Here is a 27,474-nt window from a genome sequence, read left to right as displayed (position 1 = left end):
AGAAATCTCCGAGACACCACAGCCTAGAGAGACAGAGAAAAGCCTAGCGTAGTTACGAGATGTTGAAGAAAGATCTCCCTTCCCCCGAAAAAGAGCTTTGGGGGATGACATGCTTTCCACTAAGGGAGTGGTTATCCTAAATGCTAGCTTCCGCCACTACCTGGGCTTCCTAAAAAAGCCCAGAGTTAGAGAAATCTTAGCTCAATTCCACCTCTTAACGAAAAAAAACAAAACCAAATATGGAATCGATATAGTCTTTTGAAACATCGCAGAACCTGGTTGCTAGGCCATAATAGAACAGGCAACAAAGTAGCTTAATAAAAATCGATAAGAACTTTGATTGAGTTTACTGATAAGTGTAATTTAGTACCTGCATCAATAATACATGAAAAACAAAAAGAAAAAATTGAAAATAATCGAAAATTGTTTAACTGATACCAGTATACTGTTTTTCTTTTTTTGTTTGATGAACAGTTATCAAAATACTGATTGTACATCTCCTAATATCATCAATTTTTAGATAATATTTTTGTTTCGTTATTGCTATACAAAATATACGATAAATACTTAATATTGCCGGGTAACCACAGCAAAGAGAAGGAAGTTATAAACAGGAGGTGATTAATATTCAAAATAGCAGAAATTGCTGTTAGGGGTTCCGTTTCAGAAAGCCCATGTAATATTCATGGACGGATTACTGGTGGCAAAGAATTATAAATATTTAATACATGTTTTCACTACTTTATAATTGGGAATATCGATTCGCAAAAAAGTTATTTTATTTCCTTTTGAACACTTTATTTATTTTATGTTTTAAAAAATTTAAATAAATATACGAGTACATATATAACTAGAATTTGGTTATTCCGTGACTGTTACATTCAGATTGAAACATCAACCCCAACTAAAAGCAAAAATAACAATTTTAATGCCACTCCATTTTACAATCTTCCCCCATTGGACGATCATACCAAAGATTTAACCCAGTAAAACCCACCTAGGTATTTATCTCTGCAAAAGATTCACATGGAATCCATAAGAAATAACTGACCTGCTCACTGAATGAAAAGGTTCAGACTTTTTAGCAAAAAGAAGTAATGAAAAATTTTTGTTAAGTCCCCAGTGATAGATAATATATCTTTGATTTTATCCTAACGTAGCGAGCATATTTATTGTAACTCGACCAGTGAAGTTGCGAGACGGAAACATAAGTAAAATGGAGATCTCAACACCAAACTGACTATTCTACCTCTGATAATGGATGAAAGTCTGAACTCAGTCAGGGATACCAACAAACATTCGTGCTACGACCGATAAAATCAAAGATAACAAATTTTATTTTTTATTGCGCTACAATCAGCGCGTTAGCGCTATAAGTAACAATGATAACAATAGAGTAATAAACGAGTGGAGAAGTTACTCCAGTGGTAACACTCCAAAACATTATATGGTTAGTCTCCTCTCTTCACTTGAGAGGAGATCACGAGGCCACTGTCTTTTAAGACGTCTTGTCCGGGTTGTCAGGAAGTTCTAGAAGAAAGATATTGAGCTAGAGGATTTATATGAGATGGCAGGCTGAAAGTGGAGTTTTCTGTATCGTGTTTTAGCAACTTGGGTGACAAAAGGAATGTTAAGGTCAGTGTGTATAGTCCAGGTTGGAGACATAAAATGGAGCTTTTACAATAGTTCGAAGTATTTTAGATTGGAGGGATTGAATCCTTTGGAGATTGGAGCGTTTGGTTGAACCGCACAGCTCGATTCCACACGCCCAGATTGGTTTCAAAATAGTAGTACAAAATCAGTCTTTTGTTGTCCAGAGAGAGTTTTGATCTAGCGTCTAAGAGTCTTTTAAGTAGTCGATAGCGTCTGTTTAGTTCTGTTCTGTTTAGCGTGGGTGTTCCAAGAAAGTCTTCGGTCTAAGTAAAGCCCAAGGTAGCGAGCAACGTTCACTACTTGGTAGAGGTGTTAGGTTATAGATGACTGGAGGAAGAGTAATGCGACGAAGAGTGAAGGTGATGTTTTGCGACTTAGTTTCATTAAGTTTAGTAGCCCATCTCTTAAACCACTGTTCTAATATAAAAAAATATATATTTATTTTTTAGAAACTGATTCCAAATGGGCAAACAGATTCATTTTGAGTTTCGCTAACTGCCCCCCTATAGATAAGATGTCAAAGAAATTATGCAGGCGTAAACTTTATATCCAAATACTGGTTACTTGTTTTACCACCTCCAAATGCTGGGATCCCAGAAACAATGTTCGCTTTCACTGATTTTTTCCCTGTTAGTTGTGGGGTCACAAGTAAAAAAGATGGGTTACCCTATTTCTTGATGGGGCAAATCTTACGATAACTATTTAGAGTTAGTAATCATTAATTGTAACGATATAGAGGATCTAAGGCGTGCAGGACAATGTCGTAGGTAAATACCAACATCTTAAAACTTCAAATTTGTGTTTATGGTGGTCCATAAACCGGTGCCTGCATTAATCTAAGCTGCTCGACACATGACGAATCATCGAAAGCGGGTGAAGACTAAAGCAAGATGCCATGAGAACATTGAGGTTGTCTTATAAACCATTTTAAAGTGATACGATGGAAATGAAAGAAGAGAAACACCCAAAATCATGACAGACAGAATAAGGGTGCCAAATCCCTACAAGTTCTACAGTGCCAAACATGGACAGAATTCAATATTGATCACTGTCGGAGATGAACAGCCATAAAAAGAATAAACCCGAAGGAACAAAATGTATTCTGTAATATTGGTACAGTGACTGAATAATCAGAATTGATGGCCAGAACAGTAAGTACTGGGAAAGAAATGAGACAGATTCAGCTGCTCATTCAGCAAACAGCGCACAAAAACCAATTCATTCGTTCTGCCCCTTTTTCCAAAAAGGCTATTTATAGCTCTAATATAGTGTGCATCTTCATATAGCTATGTACTATATAGAGCTAGGCTATACATGTACTCACTGTTACCAGCAGTGAACGTTCGCCGAGAGAGAAAAAATAGTGGATATTTGATTATAATCTTCCAATTCAGCGAAATGCCAAGCCCTACTAGAATTATTACCTTGCTAGCCCTTATTCTGGATACTACCACAGATACGTGGACACCCTTTCCCTTAACTTGACCCTTTTTTTTCCACCATAAAAAAACATAAAAAATAAAATAAAAATGCACGTATTTATACAATACTACATAGTATTGTACATACACATATATATATAATTTAAAAACAAAACAAACATATATACTCAGAAATAAATCATTCAACTTTATCAAAGCCCTACCATTGAGCCGCACGCCTTTCACAAAGGTTTTGTGATAACTCGTTTTTATATTATATTTTAAAAAAAAGAAAAAAGAAAACCTCCAGAACAAGCAAAGAAAATACTGCAGGAGATTTCCCTTTTGTTCAAGCACATTGTATTCTCAGAAATTGTTTCCTCAATATTTTCTTTTAATTTATTCGTTTCTTTTTCTTTTGGTTTATTTTTTTATCTATTTTATTTGAATGCCCGCTGGAGAAGCTGTCCGTTAAATTATTTTTTATGATTAAAAATCACCGTAATATTTTACCCTTTTTTTAAAAATAAAATAAGTACCTCACGTGATATCACTGTTACCATTAAAAATAAAATTTAGAATTCCAAAATCCCAAAAAAGTTTTAAAAAAAATACAAAAACTAGTTCTAAATAACACGAAAAATTCAATGAAGATTCCAAAATATAGATTTGTGTTCAATGGACACTCAAGAACACCAGGTGTTTAACAATTAAATGAGTTAATTTTTTTGTCACAGTTCCATGAAACTAGCAAAAACACTAAAAATTAGTTGACCCCCCCCATATCATAAATGATCAATTTACCCAAAAATAGTTAAAAAACTACAAAAAATAATTCAGCGAAACGCACTAGCGACCAGACAACTGAACATTTAAAATTTAGTCACAAATTTCAACTATAATCATAATAAGCAAGAAACCCCTCGACTGGGAACCCCCATGCAAAGAAATAACGAACTGAAAAACCCCGAAATCATCAAAAAGTACCTTTTCAACTTTGAACATTTGGAAATAAAACTTAATGTGTAGAAAGTAACCTTTTATATCTCGCTTTGTATTGTTCGGAACTCAACGGAATTTTATTAGAATATAGGCAATATCAATCACTACTACAGAAACAAAATATAACCTTCCACTACCAATAGAAACATAGATATAAGCTATTGAGTTTATTAGAATCTTAAAATGTACTCAAAACTTTAGACCTATATCTCATTTTCTAATGATCAAAACCATCTATAATTTAGTATAAACTTACACAATGCCTAGCTCTAAAATTAGGGAAAATGTCAATGGTTTCGCTACAATAGTGTTAGATATATAGAGAGTTGTATTTTGTAAGGGATATGGAAGAGAAGAAAACCTAAGCAAAAAGAAACCTTCTGTATTTCTCTTTGTATTATTCGGAATTCAATGGAATTTTATTAGAATATAGGCAATATCAATCACTACTATAGAAACAAAATATAACCTGCCACCACAAATAGGAATATAGATATAAGCAATTGAGTTTATTAGAATCTTAAAATGTACACAAAATTGTAGACCTATACCTCAGTTTCTAATGATCAAAACCATCTATAGTTTAGTATAAACTTACACAATGGCTAGCTCTACTATTAGGGAAAATGTCAATGTTTTTGCTACAATAGTTTTAGAAATATAGAGAGTTGTATTTTGTAAGGGATATGGAAGAGAAGAAAACCTAAGCAAAAAGAAACCTTCTGTATTTCTCTTTGTATTATTCGGAATTCAATGGAATTTTATTAGAATATAGGCAATATCAATCACTACTACAGAAACAAACTATAACCTTCCACAACCAATAGAAACATAGATTTAAGCAATTGAGTCTATTAGAATCTTATAATTTACACAAAATTGTAGACCTATATCTCAGTTTCTAATGATCCATCTATAGTTTAGTATAGACTTACACAATGGCTAGCTCTACTATTAGGGAAAATGTCAATGTTTTTGCTCCAATAGTTTTAGAAATATAGAGAGTTGTATTTTGTAAGGGATATGGAAGAGAAGAAAACCTAAGCAAAAAGAAACCTTCTGTATTTCTCTTTGTATTGTTCGGAATTCAATGGAATTTTATTAGAATATAGGCACTATCAATCACTACTATAGAAACAAAATATAACCTGCCACCACAAATAGGAATATAGATATAAGCAATTGAGTTTATTAGAATCTTAAAATGTACACAAAATTGTAGACCTATATCTCAGTTTCTAATGATCAAAACCATCTATAGTTTAGTATAGACTTACACAATGGCTAGCTCTACAATTACGGAAAATGTCAATGTTCACGCTGCAATAGTTATAGATATATATAGAGTTGTATTTTGTAAGGGATATGGAAGAGAAGAAAACCTAAGCAAAAAGAAACCTTCTGTATTTCTCTTTGTATTATTCGGAATTCAATGGACTATTACTAGAATATAGGCACTATCAATCACTACTATAGAAACAAAATATAACCTGCCACCACAAATAGGAATATAGATATAAGCAATTGAGTTTATTAGAATCTTAAAATGTACATAAAATTGTAGACCTATATCTCAGTTTCTAATGATCAAAACCATCTATAGTTTAGTATAGACTTACACAATGGCTAGCTCTACTATTAGGGAAAATGTCAATGTTTTTGCTACAATAGTTTTAGAAATATAGAGAGTTGTATTTTGTAAGGGATATGGAAGAGAAGAAAACCTAGACAAAAAGAAACCTTCTGTATTTCTCTTTGTATTATTCGGAATTCAATGGAATTTTATTAGAATATAGGCAATATCAATCACTACTACAGAAACAAACTATAACCTTCCACAACCAATAGAAACATAGATTTAAGCAATTGAGTCTATTAGAATCTTATAATTTACACAAAATTGTAGACCTATATCTCAGTTTCTAATGATCCATCTATAGTTTAGTATAGACTTACACAATGGCTAGCTCTACTATTAGGGAAAATGTCAATGTTTTTGCTCCAATAGTTTTAGAAATATAGAGAGTTGTATTTTGTAAGGGATATGGAAGAGAAGAAAACCTAAGCAAAAAGAAACCTTCTGTATTTCTCTTTGTATTGTTCGGAATTCAATGGAATTTTATTAGAATATAGGCAATATCAATCACTACTATAGAAACAAAATATAACCTGCCACCACAAATAGGAATATAGATATAAGCAATTGAGTTTATTAGAATCTTAAAATGTACACAAAATTGTAGACCTATATCTCAGTTTCTAATGATCAAAACCATCTATAGTTTAGTATAGACTTACACAATGGCTAGCTCTACAATTACGGAAAATGTCAATGTTCACGCTGCAATAGTTATAGATATATATAGAGTTGTATTTTGTAAGGGATATGGAAGAGAAGAAAACCTAAGCAAAAAGAAACCTTCTGTATTTCTCTTTGTATTATTCGGAATTCAATGGACTATTACTAGAATATAGGCACTATCAATCACTACTATAGAAACAAAATATAACCTGCCACCACAAATAGGAATATAGATATAAGCAATTGAGTTTATTAGAATCTTAAAATGTACATAAAATTGTAGACCTATATCTCAGTTTCTAATGATCAAAACCATCTATAGTTTAGTATAGACTTACACAATGGCTAGCTCTACTATTAGGGAAAATGTCAATGTTTTTGCTACAATAGTTTTAGAAATATAGAGAGTTGTATTTTGTAAGGGATATGGAAGAGAAGAAAACCTAGACAAAAAGAAACCTTCTGTATTTCTCTTTGTACTATTCGGAATTCAATGGAATTTTATTAGAATATAGGCAATATCAATCACTACTATAGAAACAAAATATAACCTGCCACCACAAATAGGAATATAGATATAAGCTATCGAGTTTTTTAGAATCTTATTTTAATGGAATTCCACTCTAATGAAGTCATTATTTAATATTATTTCTACTTATGGAAAAAAGAACCATTTTGGACCAGATAGAAAGGGTAATATACGCAATTAAGATTTGCTGATTCTTTTGTAATAGACAAAATTAGATTCTTAGAAATTAGAAATTCAAAATTAGAAGTGTTTAAGTAGAGAGCTATATTTGCGTACTGAGTGGACCAACAATAACATTTTTATTTTTACATGCACCTCAGTTATAATTTTGTATTATGTTGCATGCAATTATAATGCATAATAATAACAATATTTGAAATAGTACTTACATTATCTGATCTGATTTCAAAACAAATGACAGGTCGTCTAACTGATATGATTGGAGGTGTTGGAGGTTACACTGTGTTAAGGTTACACAGGTGAATGTAAAGGCAGCTGATGCCGCTGCCTTCTTGATTCCAGTTCAGTTTATGTAATGTGTATTTGGTTTTAATTTCTTTGTGTATGTTCTGTAATTTAAGGTGTTTTTTTTTTTTTTTTTAGTTTCTCTAGTGTCATTTCATTCTTTTCACCAAATATTGTTAAGTGTACGTATAAGTAGCTATGTGATGACCAAAAAATTATTATGTATTTTTTTTAAAATTCCAAATTAGCATGACAATTGTAGCCGATAGTCCAGCACTTTTATTGGGTATAATTGGCCAGAAATGGTGATTTTAGAATTAGAAAAAGAGAATTTGGAACGCTGCAAAATTTCAGATGTATAAGTAAAATTGAATTGTGCGAGTGTTGACACCAGATTCTCCAATTATCGCTGAGAAAAACCACTCCAGTCACCACTTCTAATTTTCCAAACGGACATTTTACCAGAAATCATTAAGCTACCTTGGGTACTCAATCAATAAAAGTAGTTTCCACAACTTTTACTGCACTCTTTGTTCCCCAAAATTCTATTAAGGATACTTCTGAGAGTTGGTTAGATAGATTCCTATTCATGTGTTAAGAATTGTATGTCCCACAAACGTTCGGAGCACTGATTCTAGTATTGTATTTGAGCTGTTAGCTACGAGGGTCGTTCGTGTGAAGTGTTGCAAGGACGGTTTGCAGCTGTTCCAGAAGAATCCGCAGGACTTTAAGCGTCGTTTCGTCACTGTGGATGAAACATGGATACATCACTACACTCCTGAGACCAAAGAACAATCTAAACTATGGGTTACCAAGGGGGAATCTGCGCCAAAAAAGGCGAAGACCGTTCCTTCGGCCGGAAAGATTATGGCGACTGTCTTTTGGGATTCGCAAGGAATAATCCTCATCGACTATCTGGAAAAGGGTAAAACTATTACAGGTGCATATTATTCATCGTTATTGGACCGTTTGAAAACCGAGCTGCAAGAAAAACGCCCACGATTGGCCCACAAAAAAGTCCTTTTCCATCACGACAACGCACCAGCTCACACCTCAGCAGTTGTGGTCGCAAAATTAATGGAAATAGGGTTCCAACTCGTTTCACATCCCCCCTATTCTCCAGACTTGGCTCCCTCGGACTACTATTTGTTCCCCAATATGAAGAAATGGCTGGCGGGAAAAAGATTTCTTCTGAGAGTTGGTTAGATAAATTCCTATTCATGTGTTAAGAATTGTATGTACCACAAACGTTCGGAGCACTGATTCTAGTATTGTATTTGAGCTGTTAGCTATTAAGTATTAAAGTTAGCATACCCGCAGAAAGCTAAGAATATCTTTGAAGATATTCTTCGAGAAATAAGAATTATTTATATTAAATTCTGGATTAATAAAACGTGCTGATATAAATTAATAATCCTTTTTTTTTATAATGAAATTATAATAATCGATGGAATGTATATCGATTAAATTAAATATTGCGATCGTTCTTTAATAAATTTATTTTACTGAATCACTGTACTTTGAAAAGCAATTTAATATCAATAACTTTGTTTATTCCAGACTAAATTTCTGGAATACTCGTTCTTTATTTTAAACAATTTAAAGGATTCCATTCTTGTTTATTTCTTCCTTTTTCACAGCAAGATAAAAATATCCCAAAGTGAAGAAAAGGTTTTCCGCAAAGCTTTGTTATAAGCTCCCTGTTGGAACTACCTGGTCCTCGGGGCTTATACAGGAAAATTTGGTTATCCATATATTTACAGTTTACAAAATTTTCAAAACATGAAAAAAAGGTAACATATAAATGTGTATCCAGGCATATGATATATTTGGAAGAGAAGTACAAAAAAAAAAAAAAAATAAACGGAGCGGGGGTGTGGTTGTGAGCGGCAGGGTTGGAGAGAGAGAGAGAGAGAGAGAGAAGAGATGGAAAAGAGAGAGGAAGGTAGACCAGAATATCAAATTTATGAAACTGGAGATCTCTATGACTATATATAGACTGGCAATGACAGCGTACATTACTTGTTCGCTACATCAAACATGACGAGAGATAATCCTTGATGAATACATCCAACACGGTCGTTGGAGGATGTGTCACGAAGGGAAAAAGAAAATAAATTACAAAAAAAAGCAGGCCGCAAAATAAAAATAAAAAAAATTGAAGCTTAGATAAAAATGGCTCGTATCCAACATCCACTCTCCACAATTCTGTTATCATAACTAAAAATAATATCCACAAAAAACTGACAGACTTCATGAATATATTATAATTAAAATAATTATTTTTAAAATTAAATAAAAAGTGTCCTTTTATTATACTATATATTTATTTCATTTTCCAAAATACACAATAAAAAAAAAATTATTTTAAAATTTTAATAAGCTCCGTGCGCTTATTTTAGGAATTCATATTCGCAAGCCACTCAGACAGTAGTCAATCTTTGGTTATCAGTTAAGGGATTTGTCCAGTCACTTTGCCAGAAATCCTCCATAATGGTAATGGTAATAAAGGGGAGATTTCTATAAAACTATGGCAGATCAGTTACCTAGACAACCATGGTTTTTAAGGGAACTGTCACCTAATAAATGGGTTGTTTACGACAATAAGCAGGCTCAGAGAGAACCACGCGGTGCGTGTGGATCGTATCTTCACAGGATAAGGTCCACTCTCTCCTCTTTGCGTAGATTGCTGATGAGGAGAAGGATTTCAAGACAATATAATAATGATATGTCCCACGTTATGTGGTAGAAAGGAAACGAATGTTTGACGACATATACTGGTATTTAGATGCACCATTTCGCTACGAAGTCATCTATGTGATTAAATCTATAGCAGAGCTAGCACAGAAATATGAATGTATTTAAAAGTTATAGCCGATTAGAATGAATGGAAGAAAATGATTAGAGAAGGATTTTGGTGATTTTAACCCTATAGTGCATCGTGTTGCATATCTGCTACATAATCTTTAGCTTTGTGCCGGAGAACTCTCTTGGATTTCATTTGAATTAAAATATGATGAATATATGCCGCAACATGTCTAGTGTCAGTTTATATAAGGTTTATGTCGGTTCTAGAAGGTAATGAGCTAATATAAAGCCAAAAGTGAAAAAAAGTCAACACGACCGTAGACTGTGGTAAAGACCGCGGAGAAATTACCGTTCTTGTGCCTATTTTATAGAAAATTAACATTTTTAAAAATTTTACTGTGCTTGGGAAAGTTAGTATTTATCTATTATTACTTTATAAATTTGATAACAATTTTTACTTAGACCAAAAATTGAAAATAATTTGTGTTGCATATATGCAACATCATGTTATGAGATAATATGTCTTCTAACTTTGTACACTGATGTCTGATAATATCAATTCCGTAATTTTGCTTGAAGTTAGTACTATATTAGTACATCTTCTGTCCACAATTTATAGCATAGAACCGAAAGATAAAATTAGACGATTTGACAGGCTAAGCAAGGAAGTTAATTGCCCGAACGCAATGTATGTCGCAAAAAGAGTACCGAAAGGAACTTGGTGAGACCTTGTGTAAAATAGGCAGATCCATGGCGCCTAAAAGAGGAAGGCCATCTCCTTCACTGCACACTTTGAGGAGAAAAAAATCTGCATCAGCGAGACCACCAGCTAGCGTCAGAAAAGATGGATTAGATCATTGGCCCTTATGGGATTTGAAACGAAATATATGTAAATTAATTGGTTGCACGGGTTATTTTTATGCAAAGTGGAATTTAAATTTTTGTTTCAACAAAGACAAAAACTGTTTTTATAATTATCATAACCAATAAACTTTTTTTCCCATAAATTTTACATTTGATAATCCCATCCTCATTTTACAACAAAATCAATTTTTTAACATGATGTTGCATATATGATACATAACATAAATTTCACTTTCCTGAAAATTACAAGCGACTAATATTTTTTAAAATATTTTTTCGTTGTTTTATATCAAAATATAATATTAAAAAAAATAAATTTGAAAGAAATAAAAAAATCATGCATTAGAGGGTTAATTTCGGTTAAGCTATAAGGATGGCAGGAATATAGAGTACTGATCCATCCATTAGTTGGTAAGTTTGTATGTAAATAGTTGTATATAGTAGAGGGATGAATGTGTGAAGGGAATGTATTTATAAGTATGAATGGAGAGTGAGTGATATTCTAGTGATAAGCACCTAGACGAAGCTGGCTGTATGGCGGAAGCCAATGCCAAAAAAAAAGCAAAAAAAAAAATCCTCCATTAGAAGTGACTGCTTAGGTTATTTTAAAAACGATTCATTTGATTTTCAGCATTATACTGATTGTAAAAAAATGGTTGTGGTAGATAATACTGAAATGTAACCTTTCAAAGGTGTGTACCTATTAGAAATTTTTTTTTATCCATAAAAATGATTAAAAACAGGTTATAAAACAATGTGGATACAATAAAATACAGAAAGTGTTTATTTAAATGCGAAGGAGCCAATTTAGAGGCATTGAGGCAGTGAACGAATCTGTTGAGTAAAAATGAAGTGAGTCTCGTTAGAAGAACCGTTCTTCAGAGTCAAATTTTAGCAATACATTCTTCAAGAATAGCCAGGAGATGGGGCCCGTATATTACAGTAAAATGACCCTTAAATGGGGGAATCCTTCCCAGAAGTACTTTTAATGGAGTTTTAAATTAAAAAAACATAATGTAATGAGTAAAAAAGTTCAAGATCTGTGTGTTCACAATTAATGCACCAAATTTGAGGAATCGTTCTCTAATCGTAATTATTAGAATCGATATTTCTACACAATCAAATTTCTTCAAATTCGGGAAATTTAGCTCCAATACGAGGGTCGTTTGAAAAGTCCGTGCAAAGTCAGAGAGACAGCACCACTGGCGCGTATCGAGGTTATGTTTAGTTAGTAGCATCTCTTGGAAGAACACACACCAAGTTTCAGCCAGATCGGTCTATTTCTTTGTGTTTGGCATTCGTTTGAATCGAGGAAGTCGAGTGATTTTCAAAAAATGGACGAAAAAGAATTTCGTGTGTTGATTAAACACTACTTTATGAAAGGCAAAACGCCTCAGGAGACTAAAGAGAAGCTTGATAAACATTATGGTGACTCTGCACCTTCGATTAGAACAGTTTATAAGTGGTTTTAAAATTTTCGGAGTGGCCATATGGGCACAAGTGACGCTGAACGTTCTGGACGCCCCGTTGAGGTTACTACTCCAGAAATCATTGATAAAATCCATGATATGGTGATGAATGACAGAAGAGTGAAGGTGCGTGAGATTGCTAGTGCTGTGGGCATCTCGAATAAACGGGTACATAACATTTTGCATCACCATTTGGAGATGACAAAGCTATCCGCAAGATGGGTGCCGCGATTGCTCACGCTTAACCAAAAACGAAATCGTGTGAAGTGTTACAAGGACGGTTTGCAGCTGTTCTAGAAGAATCCGCAGGACTTTAAGCGTCGTTTCGTCACTGTGGATGAAACATGGATACATCACTACACTCCTGAGACCAAAGAACAATCTAAACAATGGGTTACCAAGGGGGAATCTGCGCCAAAAAAGGCGAAGACCGTTCCTTCGGCCGGAAAGATTATGGCGACTGTCTTTTGGGATTCGCAAGGAATAATCCACATCGACTATCTGGAAATGGGTAAAACTATTACAGGTGCATATTAATCATCGTTATTGGACCGTTTGAAAACCGAGCTGCAAGAAAAACGCCCACGATTGGCCCACAAAAAAGTCCTTTTCCATCACGACAACGCACCAGCTCACACCTCAGCAGTTGTGGTCCCAAAATTAATGGAAATAGGGTTCCAACTCGATTCACATCCCCCCTATTCTCCAGACTTAGCTCCCTCGGACTACTATTTGTTCCCCAATATGAAGAAATGGCTGGTGGGGAAAAGATTTTATTCAAACGAGGAGGTGATTGCAGAAACGAATGGCTATTTTTCAGACTTGGACAAATCCTATTATTCGGAAGGGATCAACAAACTAGAGCAGCTTCGGACAAAGTGTATAAGCCTAAAAGGAGACTATGTTGAAAAATAAAAAAGGTTTACCCCAAAAAATTAAGTAGTTTTTATTTTTGCACGGACTTTTCAAACGACCCTCGTATGTGGAAAGACTGTAAAATTGCTGTGGCATCCTTTATTGGCAGCTATGCTACATATCGATCACACTTTTTGTGATTTTTTTTCTGTGGATAAACCCCACGTGACTACCAATTTATGTAGACTCGGTAAAACTTCCAAATCGAAAAACTTTACAATTACAATTCTATCTTGCATTGTAGAGGAAATTTGGGTTTTTATATCTGTATATTTGCTACAATACAACAAAATTTGACTAACTCAGTGTATAAAAAAAGTTACAAAACAAAATCAACTATGATTTCCAGCAAGAATAGCAGACCAACATTTTACCAAAGATCGCATTTCACATAACCAGGAGTGAGTAGCGTATCTACTTCTTTTTCCCTCCCAAATTGCTTAGACTTTTAGACGTGTATTTGAGATGCTGTATAAAGCGTGCCCACCACTTTATCATCTCTCTCCTATCTAACCACATTTAGCCACCTCTCCTCAAACCCATGAAGTCCTTTTTATCCAATCCATGTTATGACCACACACTTTTCACATCCTGTTCCAGTTGATTTGAGATTCTGCTTTTTCCTTTCATTCTACTTCTTGGATCTTTTGTTCGGGCTATCTCTCTCTCTCTCTCTCTCTCTATTTCTGCCTCTCTGATCCATTGTCCCGCGGTATATGGACCCCTATCGTTCCCTTATGTTTACTCAGCACGCTAGTATCTTTCGGTTGTCCTGCTTTATCTTATTTGCTTCCTTTTTTTATCCTATTCGGCTTTTCTGCTGACTTTTTTTTCCCCACAATTTACCAGGTAAAAAACCTGACTAGTTTTGCTTAGTCCTGGTTCACACCTTTTGCTAACATAAAATAGTGAAAAGAATGAAAAAGGAACAACACTCACTATTTCTCTCTTTCAAATCCTGTTCCTTTATAAATGTTCTCATTTTTAGAAAGCTGTCGATTTCTTTTTTAGCACTAGGGCTATCGTTTGCTTTTATTCCAGTTTGGTACAGAGTGGCTTTCAAGATTACTGGCTTGCTTGGTTCTTATCCGCAAAGTTTACTTTGTAACGTAGCTCGGACAAATCGCTAAATCCATGTGAAATGGATAATCCACAGATTGGATTCCTCTGGTTTTGTCCAGAAAGCCTACGATCCAAGAAGCCACAAGTTTATTGTAGTATCTTCAGAGCAACACCTCTAGTCCTATCTGTTTAATTAGGAGTCTAGGCGAAGTATGAAGAGGTTAAGTAAGCAGAAGACCTTAGCAAGCAACACGTGAAGTGTCGTTTTTTTTCTACTTCTAGGACAAAAGCTAAACAAGCTGCCTGGTCCTTGCAAAGACATAATGTGGATTTCGTCTTAGCTACTTGGATCTGCGGTCGGGCGGTTTTAATAGATTAGATTACATGAGGAATTGGTCAGGAAGTCTGTGTCACTGCGACCCAGAGAATCTACTGCAGCATTTACTATGTTAACCCAGTCTGTTTACTTACAATCTGGTGCAGATCTTCTGACAAACTAAGAAGGTAAACTTCTTTTCTCTCTCTTTCTGTAAGGAGCCGCACATAAAAACCCTACAAGCCCTTAAGCAGTGAGAAAAACACCAGCCGTTTCCTTTTTAATGCAAGCAGATCCTGTACAGACCTAAGATGGTCTGCACAGATCTTCATGCTAGCAGAAACTGACAGGTCGAAGCGATGGTATTCCTAGGCCAGTGATGGCGAACCTAATACCCGCGCAAGCTTTTTCATTGACCCACAATAGCTAGGCAACTATTTGTTTGTTTACGCGGGTTGATTTAGACTTTCTAATTGTGTGGATAATTTATATTCTATCTGTATTTTTTTTCAATCACGCATTGACACAAAAGCAATTTAAATGCTATCTATAACCTTTAGTTTGATCATTACAGTTCTAAAACGCAAATGACGACAAATGCTTTTGTAGTATTTGAAATAAAGCAAAAGTGTTTACAAAATATAAAATAAAATAACCATATTTAGATTTTTTCTTCAGATAAAACACACTTTTCTAAGGTTTTGTTAAGTTATGTTTGTAAAAAGAGACTTCCATTGCACAAAGTTTCGTCCCCGTTTTACCCGTTAAGCCAACTGAATTTTAAAGATGTTTAGTTTTGAAAATATTCAGTTTTGATGAACAAAATTTGACCCACGTCTCAAAAAGGTTCGCCATCCCTGTCCTAGGCTGTTGAGAAGCCTGCGATTATCCACATTAACGTCTGCCCGGCAGGAATAATAGCGATTTCACATCGCAATAACAGTAAAAGCAGAAGTAACAATCAGTGATCTCATCAATCACAAGTCATATTTTTTTCTCTGACGTAATTTTGACCAAATCTGGATTTTCACCCCTCCAGAAAATGAATCATCAGGTTTGTGAAGAGAAATTTGGTTGACGTTGATGAAGCGTCCTGTCACTTTTGCACCAATCTATCTGACTACAGTGTGGCACATGGTTTGGCCACAGAAGTTGTACGAGTGTAAGCCGAACTTCTCAGCGTAAATTAGAATAAATTTTAATATAACTATAGAGCCTAAAGATTGAATGACAGTCTTTAATTAAAGCAAATTACAATTTGGTAATGAGGGTACCACTAGAATTAGCGTAACAAGTAAACTTGCGTGTGTTTGTATGCGTGGGGGAGGAAAGTAAATTGGGGGGACCGGAAATGATGATGTGGCCTGTAGTTCGCACACGGCTCAGAATTCAGCAGATTTGATGATTAAAGGAGAAAGAGCCACCACCTCCGACCTGAGTGTACACACAGACACAGACAGACAAAACTGTACTCGTCTCCAGCTAGATGCACTAATTAGTGCTCTTTGTGCATCCGCTACACCCTTCGCCCTTTCATCCTGAGTAAACACTCTACCTCTAAACAAGAAAATGTGGCCCTACACAACGGAAATACAAGCCCACATCATATTCAGAAACGCCTACGTCAGAATTCTCATCGTAATTACTGCAATCAACTTCATGCCGCGGATGCTTAGAATTTGCTTTTTTTAAATATTTACTTTGTTTTTTTTTGTTTTATTGTTGGAAGTAATTAACAAATAATTACTTATTCTCTTATAATTAATACTATAATTAATCTCTGGCAGACGTGCTTTCCTATTGGTCGTTAACAGGCACGCTGCTGAATAGGACCTTAACGAGTCATCATGTAAATTAGTAATCATAGACATTAGAATCGAAGCATTGTTTTTTTGGTAATCATAACGATGATTGATGTACAACTAAAGGGCCTTTGTTTGAGGCTTTTCTTTTTGGGAAGGGAAAAGGGAGAAATCGGGAAAAAAGCAGATAAATTCTGTTTCAAATCTTTGTGAAAAGATTCCGTATCAGCTGAGCTAGACAGCTTGATTGGTAAAAGTGGGACTACAAAATAAATACTGCCAAGACCAAATATTTAAGAGCGGAAGAATCTGCAGATCATCCTGCGCACGTAACACTTGGTAATTATATGATTGAACAAGTTGATTCATTCAATGGAACCTTAATCTCTAGGGACAACGATGTATCCCTAGAAATAAAAAGAAAGGATTATTTTGGCCAATAGGTGCTATTATGGCTTGAATAAGCATATGAGAAGCAACCTAATATCAAAAAATACAAAAAGTGCTTCTCTATAAGACCCTGATCCGTCCTGTATTAACTTATGGTTCCGAAGCTTGGGTAATTTCAAAAAAAAAAAAAAGATGAAAGGATGCTGCAAGTGTTCAAGTGAAAAGTTCTTCGACGAATTTTTGGCCCTATTAAAGAGGGCGCGATTTGGAGAAGAAGAAAGAATCCTGGAACTACAGCATCTATTCCAGGAAGTAGACATCGTAAAAGTAATTAGGGCCTTGGCAGGCTCAGATGGGCAGAGGCCATGTGGCAAGGAAGTTGGAAACACCTATACGGCTTCTGCAAGAAGATGTACACAGAGATAGGAGAGTGGGCAGACCTAAATTAAAATGGAAAGATGGGGTAGGCGTGGATGCCAGGAACTTGCCAGGAGTTGAGGAATTGGAAGGATGCTGCAAGGGATAGGGAGGACTGGGAGAAGCGGATTGAGGAGCCCAAGGCCCAGTAATGGGCTGTAGCGCCAATAGTAATAGTAGTAGTGAGCTAGACAGACTGGCACTTAGACCAAAAAATTCTTGTGTCTTCACCTTGAAATCGTAGTTGATATGTTCCCAACAGACTGGTGAAAAGAACATTCTACTGAACTAGGTACCAGGACAATGAGCAGGTGAGTATGTAGGCCGAAATTGGACGGAAAAACCTACTGGTGGCACATGTCCTTACGACACATGTGTCTAACTTCCAGGAAATGGAAATGGACTTTACAGAATTCATCCTTATGGATGATGAGCTCAACATGGATTGTCTGCAAGGTCATCTTACGAAATTACAGAGTGGAATCTCTCGGTGAGGATTGTGATTTAAGGGGATACTTTTGCAAAGAAATGGGTTCACATCAAACTGTTTTTTTACTCCTTAAAGAGAAGAAACGTCCAAAACGTCCAAATTTGAGACCCCAAAAACTCAATTTTAAACCACATGACACGATCGCGCGATACTTTTCCCGAGTAAATCTTAGTTTTAAAAAGACTCTGAATTAACGATTTTAAAGGGAAATAGTAAGTGGTCCATTTAGTAAATTAATGCCAGAAAGGAAATGGACCAAACAGAGCAGTCTGGTGAGCAAAACAGCAGTTTCTAACAAGTTTTTGTTACTTCCATTTTTTCATCCGCTTCCGCTTTAACACGTAGTCTGGTAGTTCACTTCAGAGTAACTTTTTGTTTCCATCCTCACTTAAGTACCGCCTCCCAATTCATTTAATGGCGACTTCAGAGTTCTAACATCGCTACAACTCTAAATAACGGATTGTTGTCAATTCCTATTTAATCAAACTACGTGATATCAGAAATAATAATTATAATTAGGTTATATTCAATTATTCGAAGCAAAAACTTAGTAGTTTCATTGTATACTTAGAGCCAGATTTCTCTTACTAAAGAAGCTTCATGGATTCCATTTTACTTTTGATGTTTCAAAGATGTTTACGTTAATATTTAGACTAAGCAGAATGTTTCTCATCATTTTACGCCTTGAAATGGCCTTTAAATTGTGAGATCTTAACAGTAAACCATGATTATATACGATCTATTTGTAAGAGCTATCCGTTACTATTTTTTTTTCTTTTAATTTATTTATTGTAGCTACCATATTTACAAACTGTATAATACATACAATGTGTAAATGGGATGTACATAAGATGAATAGATGCGTGAAAAGCAGTTGGAGAAAAACTACCCAGCGGTAGCTCTCTCAAGGGATATTAATGATGTTTAGGTCTTCCAGCTGCAAGGAAGTCGCGGGGCCACTGGGATGTCAGAGGAGGCGAGAGACTGTACGAGAGGATTAGAGCAAGTAGTGAGAGCAGTGTGGAGCTTTTGGGTTAGTTGTAGTAGAAAGGAGCGTCAACTATCTGTCGGAGTAGTTTTGACTGAAATGTCATACTGTCCGTATGTTTGTAGGTTTGGCTGAACCCCACAGCTGTAGTACTCCACATGGGTTTGAGAGAATAGTGTAGTATATCAATTGTTTGAGTTCAATGGGCAATTTTGGGCGTTTTCCAAGTAGTCTGTAAAGCATTTTTGGACGTTTTGTCATCGCTTAAGTACCATAAGTAGATATGAAGGTTGCAATGGTGTTCCGTTCTGTAGCTATGGTTCAATCTACATAAATTATACCACGTAGAATCATGCACAATATTGGCGGAGTGTACTGAACAAAGTAATGAGTAATAACCTATCGCTCACAATTTTACGGAGTAGATCATTTACTAGAACTGCTGCTCTTGTTCATGTTAAATAGTATTATACATTATACACTTTCAATACATCATTCTTATCATATAAATATATTTTTATATGTAATACATTTTTTATGTTTATTTCAGAAAATAATTATGATAAATAAGTAGCGCTAGCCACTGGGTGGTCGCGTGTTTCATGATAATGCAAATAAAATAAAATATGTTTTACAATGGCGATATATATCTTAAAATATAGATTTCATTGTAGCCATTGTAGAATTGAATTTTCTACTACAGAAGAGAGAGACCCGGTGATCATGAGATTGCATCCACCGGGTTCGAAAAGCGGTTTTTCATTTTCTTTTTTGGAAAAGTGTGTGCATAACCCGAAAATTAAATGTAACGTTAATGAAGAGATTACTTCTAATGTGTTAAGAATTATATGTAACTCAAAAGTTGGGAGTTTCAAAGAAAATGTTTGAGTAAGAAGTTTGAAATTAGTAAGAAATGGTCATGTGAGTCTTCATACCACAGATTTTTTAATGTTAAAATGGTTGCCGAGCCTCAATATCAGACATGGTGGAATGATTTGTAATATAAATGGCCTTAGTAATTATATAAATTCTATGTTTCAACATTTTGATGAAACTAACGTATGTATGCATGATGATATGAATAATATTCCAAGTTGAACATGAATAGGTAATATTGCAGGGGTGTGTAGCATTGGAAAGGTATGTAGGGCATCAGCGAATGCAGCCAATCAGATGACAAAAATTTCTGTTTAAGGCCTCCCCCTCACCGTCTCTTCTTCAGATACGAACATTTGTATCAGTAGTTCATGAAATCTGGGCCCGGCTGGTGAAATTACTAGAAAGGCAAAGGAGTTTAGTAGTGTAGAGGTTACAGACATGTATAGGAGGCTAGGGTCGGTGGAGCAATATCCTAAGGGGCTGTAATATTAGGGGGAATAGGGGCTGAGGAGTGCGGGGGGTGGTTAATAGTAGAGGCTGGAGAAGATAGGAGATAGAGGGGTTCAACTCTCTGGGCCCCCTCTTTCCCTGGACTGGGGGGATATCTCCCTAACAAAGCTTGCCATCCTCTCAAAGCACATGCTTTCTGTCTGTCCTTCTATCAGTCCGTCTGGTGATTGTCTCATGCTACACATATCCTTTTAATGACATGTGGTACAATTCTATTGTGTATTTGTGAGCCAGACGATTGTAGATACCATCCATTCATATCTGCTATAAACCAGCTCTTCCATTTCACACTAATTCGTCCCCCTAGCCCCTATTATACAAGATCATTTAAAAAGGGAATGTCCGAACAAAAGATTCATTTTAGGACCTGAACTCAATATGACATTATATATATAAAATGGCAATTACACAGAATTGATTTTTAGTCAATTGTTTTATGAGGATTCGTGACAACAATTGGCTTTATTAATAAAAGATAAATCCCTGTTCCATAATAATAAAGCAATAAGAACTCTAATAAAAATCAAGAATGGAAATTCCTAAAACGTTCTCTCGATTCTATTCACAAAACTCAAACTCAATAATTTTCTTCTCACACGCCGAACATTTCAGCCATCTTTAAATCTTATCAACATCATAGGTTTGTAAGATAGCAGTAGTTCTTGGACCAGTCTTGGATAAGATATCGTTTCTGTGGGAACTTTTAATAGTACTTTTATAGTTACTTTTTATAGTTATTTATAATTACTTTATATAAATACATATAGTAATATTACTATACAAATAAAGTGATGCGAAACTTCACTCGCTTGTTAATAACGAGATACGATCTTGCCAATGAAACAAGACAATATATTTAGCAGTTATTACAATAACAGCAGTTATAACTCTGTTTGTAACATTTATACATAAGTTTCGAGTTAAAAGCGAACGTAAGAGGATTGCGGTTTATAAGAGACAAACAGCAGAGAAAGCGCTAAACAGTGTGCAGAATATTTGAATGTAAAGCACTTTGACGAACAATTAATGGAAAATACGACATCATGTATTTAATATCCATATTTGTAACATTTAATTAACAGTATACCAGATTATATAAAGTCTGTCAAATTGGAGTATATATTTGATAGATTTTGAACAGCAAGTTCTGGTTGTAAGCATACCAAAATGTTTTAATGTCTGAAAACAGTTTCATAGTAAATGTATCCTATATCAGGTTGTGAGTATGTAGAGAGCCGCAAGTTTAATGTTCCTTAAGAGAACTCCAAATAATCTCTCTGCAGGTATCCTTACCTCTCTATCTCTCCTTTATAATCCTCCTCTCTCTCACTCTCACATTAAACTTTAGCAAAGGATTAATCCAAAGTAAATTCACAGTTTTATTCATCTTGTGTTGATGAAATTTTGTACTTTGTTAAAAACATAATTTAATAATAAATTACTCGTGATAACTCCCTTGATGGGAACAGTCTGTTTTCAGGAACAAGGATATAAATACTTATCAAGAATCTTATCCAGCACTGAAAAGCTGAAATTATTTTTTTTTCACTTCACATATTAGCATTGCGATTGGGACAAAGTTTCAAAGTTGGGTTTTTCACTGAAACTACTTTAGAGATACTCTGAAAACAGGGAAAAAGAAAATTTTCAGCGCGTTCTGTGTATATGAGCATGTAGGTGTAGAGTTTTATGTTTTGGTGCACTAGAACTGGATTGGAGTTCCAATTTAGCGTCTCAATTTGATTCAATGGTCACTTCTGTAAAATAGACTCCATTGTCCGTACCATTTTTACCACCTAGTATCAAACCAAGATCTTGAGTACACCTTGAAAGCGGACACCATCGCTCATCAATGCTCGCTACCTTCATCATTCACCTAATCTGGCAGATCCGAAGTTCAAAAAGTCAAATCAAGTTCTTGCGTGTAGCTATACATTATATTTGTTCAACAGGCGTTTATTTTACTTTAAATACTTAAAACATTGGCATTACGGCCACTATAAGGGTCGAGTAGGTTTGAAAACTGGTATAAGTAAAGTAATGCCTACTTTTCCAGGCTAGTTTTACATCCAACTGCCAAATTAGGTAGCCATGGACGGAGGCGACTTGTAAACATAACAAATTCCTCATATTAACCATTAAATAAAATCTAAGGCCTAAGACAGAGGGAATCGAACCCGCTAACCCAACAATACACCTAAGCATTACGGGTCTAGAATCATAACCGCTCGGCTACTGTGGTGCCTGAAAATCTGTTGACTTATGAGGCGATTGCACCTAACTGATTTAAAGGAGAATTTCAATGCAGAAATTGCAGAAGGCAGCAATGTAATATGATTACCACGCTAACATACCCAAACTGTACTAAAAAATTATAATTTGTATTGTTGAACTAAATCGGTTCACTGTAAAAACACTGCATACCTAAATTAGAGTAAATTAAAAAAAAAAAATGTCTTACCTTTGGGTGGATTGATGTTGATACCCGACTTGTACAAGGCTTCTTCATCCTTCCAATCGTAATTCCTAATATAAGTTCTTGCCGAATATGTTAACACTAACAGGGCAAGCGCGGCACGCGGTAATAGAAGTTTAGAACGGGCTAATTTGGCATAGCCTAGCCCAAGTAGAAGACAGTAGCCGACGGATGGGAGATATAGTACACGTTCTGCTACCACGAATCCAACATAGAAGAACAGATTAGTGGCCGGTACGAATGGTATCACTAGGATGGACAATGACAGTAAGAGTGCCTCTGAAGTTCTAGATACTCTGGGCGGAGTTGCACATTGGCATGAGCTTGGGTAGTTGTTATTGTTGGTCAACTGGAACAAAAAAGAAGACAGACAATAATTTGTTGGTAGTTTTGGCTAAGGAGATTTTAGTAAAACGGAAGGAAATTAGTAGTTAAATCTTACTTTGCAAACTCTGGTATGATATCCACATCCTTGTCCACAACTTCGGCACTTCTTCGGTCTTTTCTTCAGTATTTCCTGCCTTCTAAGCTCCCGAAGACATTTCGACATAGCTAAATACAGTAAGCCGTAGAATAATATAGTAAAGAGATTTCTTGAATCGAATATTGTAGTTATTCTTGGTATAGCGTCCATGGTCCAATCAAAACTGAGCCATCTTGGAAATAAGAGCAATAGGCCGTTGAAGGCTGGTAGATAGGTGAAGGTTAAGAGACGGGCGATGAAAGATGGCGATCTAGCGGTAGGATTGTCGCTTGTGGCAAAACTTGGCGTGGTCAGGCCCATCACTTGCAGTCTGCAGGCCAGCAGCACAATCAATCCTGCACCTAACCAGCACATGCTCTTCACTGCACCACAGCCCTGCACATCAATAAAAAAAGAAATAACATTAATTCCAGTAATTTTAAAAACACAAAAACAATTGTTTTTAAAAACCTTTAAATTAAACAAGAAATAAATAATGGAACAAGATGGAAACTTCCCTACTTCGGACGCCATATGAGTGCATTACGTCCGTCACATCAAAACAATTTGACATTTCTTCAGAGTTTGGTTGGGATTGACGTCTAACTGTTTTTTTGTTAAGCAATGAACCTTTCGGTTATTATGCTCTCTATCCCACTACTCTCTTCATCCCTTCACGGACCACTCAAGGTGTAGATCTACCTTCCAAGCTCTATTTCATCAAACAGCCTGATTTACTTCAAAAACCCGATCAGGGTTTATCTGAGCTGGATCATTCCCTAGGGTCTCCGCAATGTCGTTTTGAATATTATTACTCCGTCGAGCCTGTTCATCGTCTAACTGTTGCACAGAAGTAAAAAGTAAAATAATGTCTGTACTTTTTAAGTCATACTTTACATCCAACAACCGATTAGGCGACATAGATGGAGGTAACTTAGCAAACCTACTTTACTATGAATGTCTCATATTAACCATTAAATAAAACCCAAGATCTAAGCCCAGGAATCGAACCCAGTACAGATCACAAAAGCGGGACGGGACCTATGCCCTACGCAGCCACAAGAGACTTATTGTGCCTTCCCCTTTGGGTCTAATAGACGAAACTTCCCCTACTAAAGAGACTGAGGACTTTCCCTACTAGTTCTTTTTGCGCTACTATCTCCTTTGGTCTCAAAGAGTCCAAAGATTTCATAGCGCAACCACTCGATAGCAATGGAACAACAGGTGAGAGGCCGTCTCCTCCTCTTCCTGACACAATCTGCTCAACAGTTCCGAATTAATAAGCCCCACCTTGTACAGATACTGAACCTATCATGCCCCGTGAATAGGCCTGTGAATCAGAGCAATCTGTTTTCTGTCCAAGCACGAGTCACTTTGGTTCTTAGTTTTTACAGCTAAGGCATCATATTTTAACCGTGTTTGACCACCAGGTCACATCGCCCAATTCTTTTCAAGCTCTCTCTCTCTCCAGATCCAATCTCTGAGAGCCACACGAACATTCACCCTTGGTGAATCCCCAGGACAGCTTCCGGGCCAATGAAAGGAGTGTTAACTCCATTCTTGGCCAGTTGATCGGCTGTTTCATTCCCTTTGATCCCTCCATCGAACCCGGTAACTACAAAATACATCTTAGCTCGCCTTTTAACGCTCGGCTTTAGTATAGGTAGACACCTATATTACTTTTATTTGCAATATTTTGCAGGAAAAATGTTTTTAAGGCATGCGCAGGGAACGCAAACATCTTCACTGGTTTGTATAGAAAGAGAAATGAAAAACAATTAAGCATTTCGTTTTAATTTTAATATAAAATGAAAAAGAGGAGAAACAAAAAATGACTCATGTTATGTCCATTTAATATTAAAATTTAATAAATAACGATCAAAAAACTGGAGGGGATGAGAGATGGAAAAAGTAAGTAGGGGAAGGATGGCATTTACTGGGAATTGCGGCCATCACTAGTCGGAAAATAAGTGAAAAGCGTATTTTTTCCTTCTCCCTGCTGTTCATTCCTTCGCCTTTAGGGACAACTCATAGCGCTTCCCCTTAATGTTAAAAAACTTTACTCACTGTCAGACTTCCGGCCCATCCATGCCCACCTTGTTCCCGATCTTGATTTCATTAAAAGTTAAAAAAAGCTACGGGATGTTATTAAATTTTCAGCTGTAAAGAAGAACGTAGAGAGAGAAAGTAAGATACTCCATTTTCTCTCTCACTTTTATTATTATTAATTTTTAATTTTGTGTCCCAAATCCTGGCCAATCTACTTATCGGGAACTAGATTGGCTGGAAAACAAAATTTTCAAAACGGGAGTGCTGTAGGGGGAGTGTGGAAAATGCGAAAAAAAATGAGGAGTTAAAGTAGTCAGCCGGATATAGTTGCTCGGAAGATTGGGCTGGTTGGGTCATGCCTCAGAATACGCGCTCTAAAAAGCCAGCAAGATTCAGAAGATACGAGGTTACCGTTGGCTTAGGTGACTGGGACGATGTAGAGGAAGACTTGCGTCGGACTTGAGTAAGAATAAGGAGCACATCAAAGCCAAAGATTGACAAGAGTGGGATAAAATTATTGAGGAGGTCCAGATACGTACTCTAAGAACTATCGCGTTGATTGGTAAGTAAATAACAGCTACAAGGAGGCGCCCTAAATCCTGGAACTTTACAAGAATAGAAAGGATAGAAAGTGTAGAAAGCGCCACGGTAGTCGAGCGGTTAGAGGCGAGACCTGTGAAGCTAATATGTATTGTGGTACTGGGTTCGATTCCCGGTCTTAGGCCTTGGATTTATATTAATGGTTAATAAAAGAAATTTACAGTAAAGTATGTTTGCTAGTCGCCTCCGTCCACGACAGCTAGTTTGGTAGTTGGACGTTAAGCCCCGCCTGAAAAAATAGGCATTACTTTACCTTTTACTTTTTACTTTAGAAAGGATACCTACCGATTTAATGCTATACCTCTTTGGCCACACCGACGATATTGTTAGTGCAGAAAAGAAGCTAAAAGTGTAATGAAGAATGCTTGAGCACCATGAATGGAATCAACTTCCATCAACAAGAAGGAAAGCCATCAATACATTGCAAAAAAGATTACGGTTATTAATTGAGCTTACAATCAACTTATCTTTTTTCCCAAGAAAAATCCAGCTCAATGCCAAAGATTTGGAAGCGTTGAGAATTTTCAAAACAAAACAAAAATTAACCGAAGAGTTTATGACCCATTCTTGAGTAATTCTATTGGTGCAGGAGGATCAGGCAAGAAGTAATCTAATCTTGAACTGGAGTCGCCCTTTTTTGGAATCATTTACGCCACAGTTTGAGTGTACTGTGTCTTTTTTCGGTAGAAAACTACTCACTTAAGTCTTTTCAGGACTAATTAGAAGCAAAACCAGAAGAGAGATTAGGAATCGTTAGCACAAAGTACAGATTCCCTTATTGGAAATGAAACGGAGTTATGCACGAGATGTTTAAAGGATTTAGGAGGTGGTTTTCTTACTGCATTGCTCTTTTATCAGTATTTCTCCCGCAGTGAGAGTATAGGTAGTCCTAAGGAAAACATGAATTGACAGGTGAAAAAAAAAAAATGGAACAGCTCACAAACTTAGGACCTCAAAATTTTGAAAAAAAGTACCTCTTTGAAAGGCTAAACTGGGTCAACAATCAACTGAGTTCAAAGAATGGCTAACATGGAGAGATGCTAGAAATTTAGTTTCCAAGGAGTCAAAGCATGCGCAGACTAGCCAGGTTGATTAAGTTTCCAATATTTCCTGGAAATACAATAATTAATCAGTTTAGGGTCCTTGATTCTGGAAAAGAAGGTTTGGGAAGTAGTTTTTCTCTCTCCTGAATACCAATTTATAATTTATTTTTTTTTTTTGCCTCCCGTTTCTCATTTATTTTTCTTTCTCCTTCCTTTTTTTTAAAAAAGGGAGAAAATCTCTTTTTACAGAAGGTATCCACAGAGTTTTTACATCTTCTTAACTTCCTTTCATTAATAATCCAACTTAATGGAGGTAAAAATGCATTAAAAACGGTTGAATAGGAGGTTGAAGAAGAGCAAATAAATATAAGACAATCGTGCGGAAGTTTTCAGTAAAATTAAAGGGAAAACTTCTCTTTTCACGACTAAATTAGTAGTGGGAGAGAATAATGGAGGGGAAAAAATTGTTGATAAAATATTTTTTAAAGTAGTAAAATTTTTTTTATCTTAGAAATAAACTTCAAATAAGTATGAAAACTTTTTTTTTAATCGCGTTTAAGT

At 35.7% G+C, this 27,474-nt stretch overlaps 1 protein-coding gene across 2 annotated transcripts in view; it reads right to left on the bottom strand.

Annotated features, from left to right (window-relative positions):
- The window catches only part of Tmtc2 (Transmembrane O-mannosyltransferase targeting cadherins 2), a 549,780-nt gene that overhangs the window by 193,535 nt on the left and 328,771 nt on the right, over positions 1-27,474 (bottom strand). For both annotated transcript variants that reach the window (XM_074133413.1, XM_074133412.1), the window contains 2 exons: positions 23,201-23,617; positions 22,744-23,107 (listed from right to left, as the gene is read on the bottom strand). In XM_074133413.1, coding sequence (XP_073989514.1) covers positions 22,744-23,107; positions 23,201-23,617 — 781 coding nt within the window. The remainder of the gene's footprint in view (positions 1-22,743; positions 23,108-23,200; positions 23,618-27,474) is intronic.

Source organism: Rhodnius prolixus, unplaced genomic scaffold (assembly GCF_049639745.1).
Source record: "Rhodnius prolixus isolate KJV_2025 unplaced genomic scaffold, Rpr scaffold_10, whole genome shotgun sequence".
NCBI classification, from domain to species: Eukaryota; Metazoa; Arthropoda; class Insecta; order Hemiptera; family Reduviidae; genus Rhodnius; species Rhodnius prolixus.
This window is presented reverse-complemented; position numbering and strand designations above follow the sequence as displayed.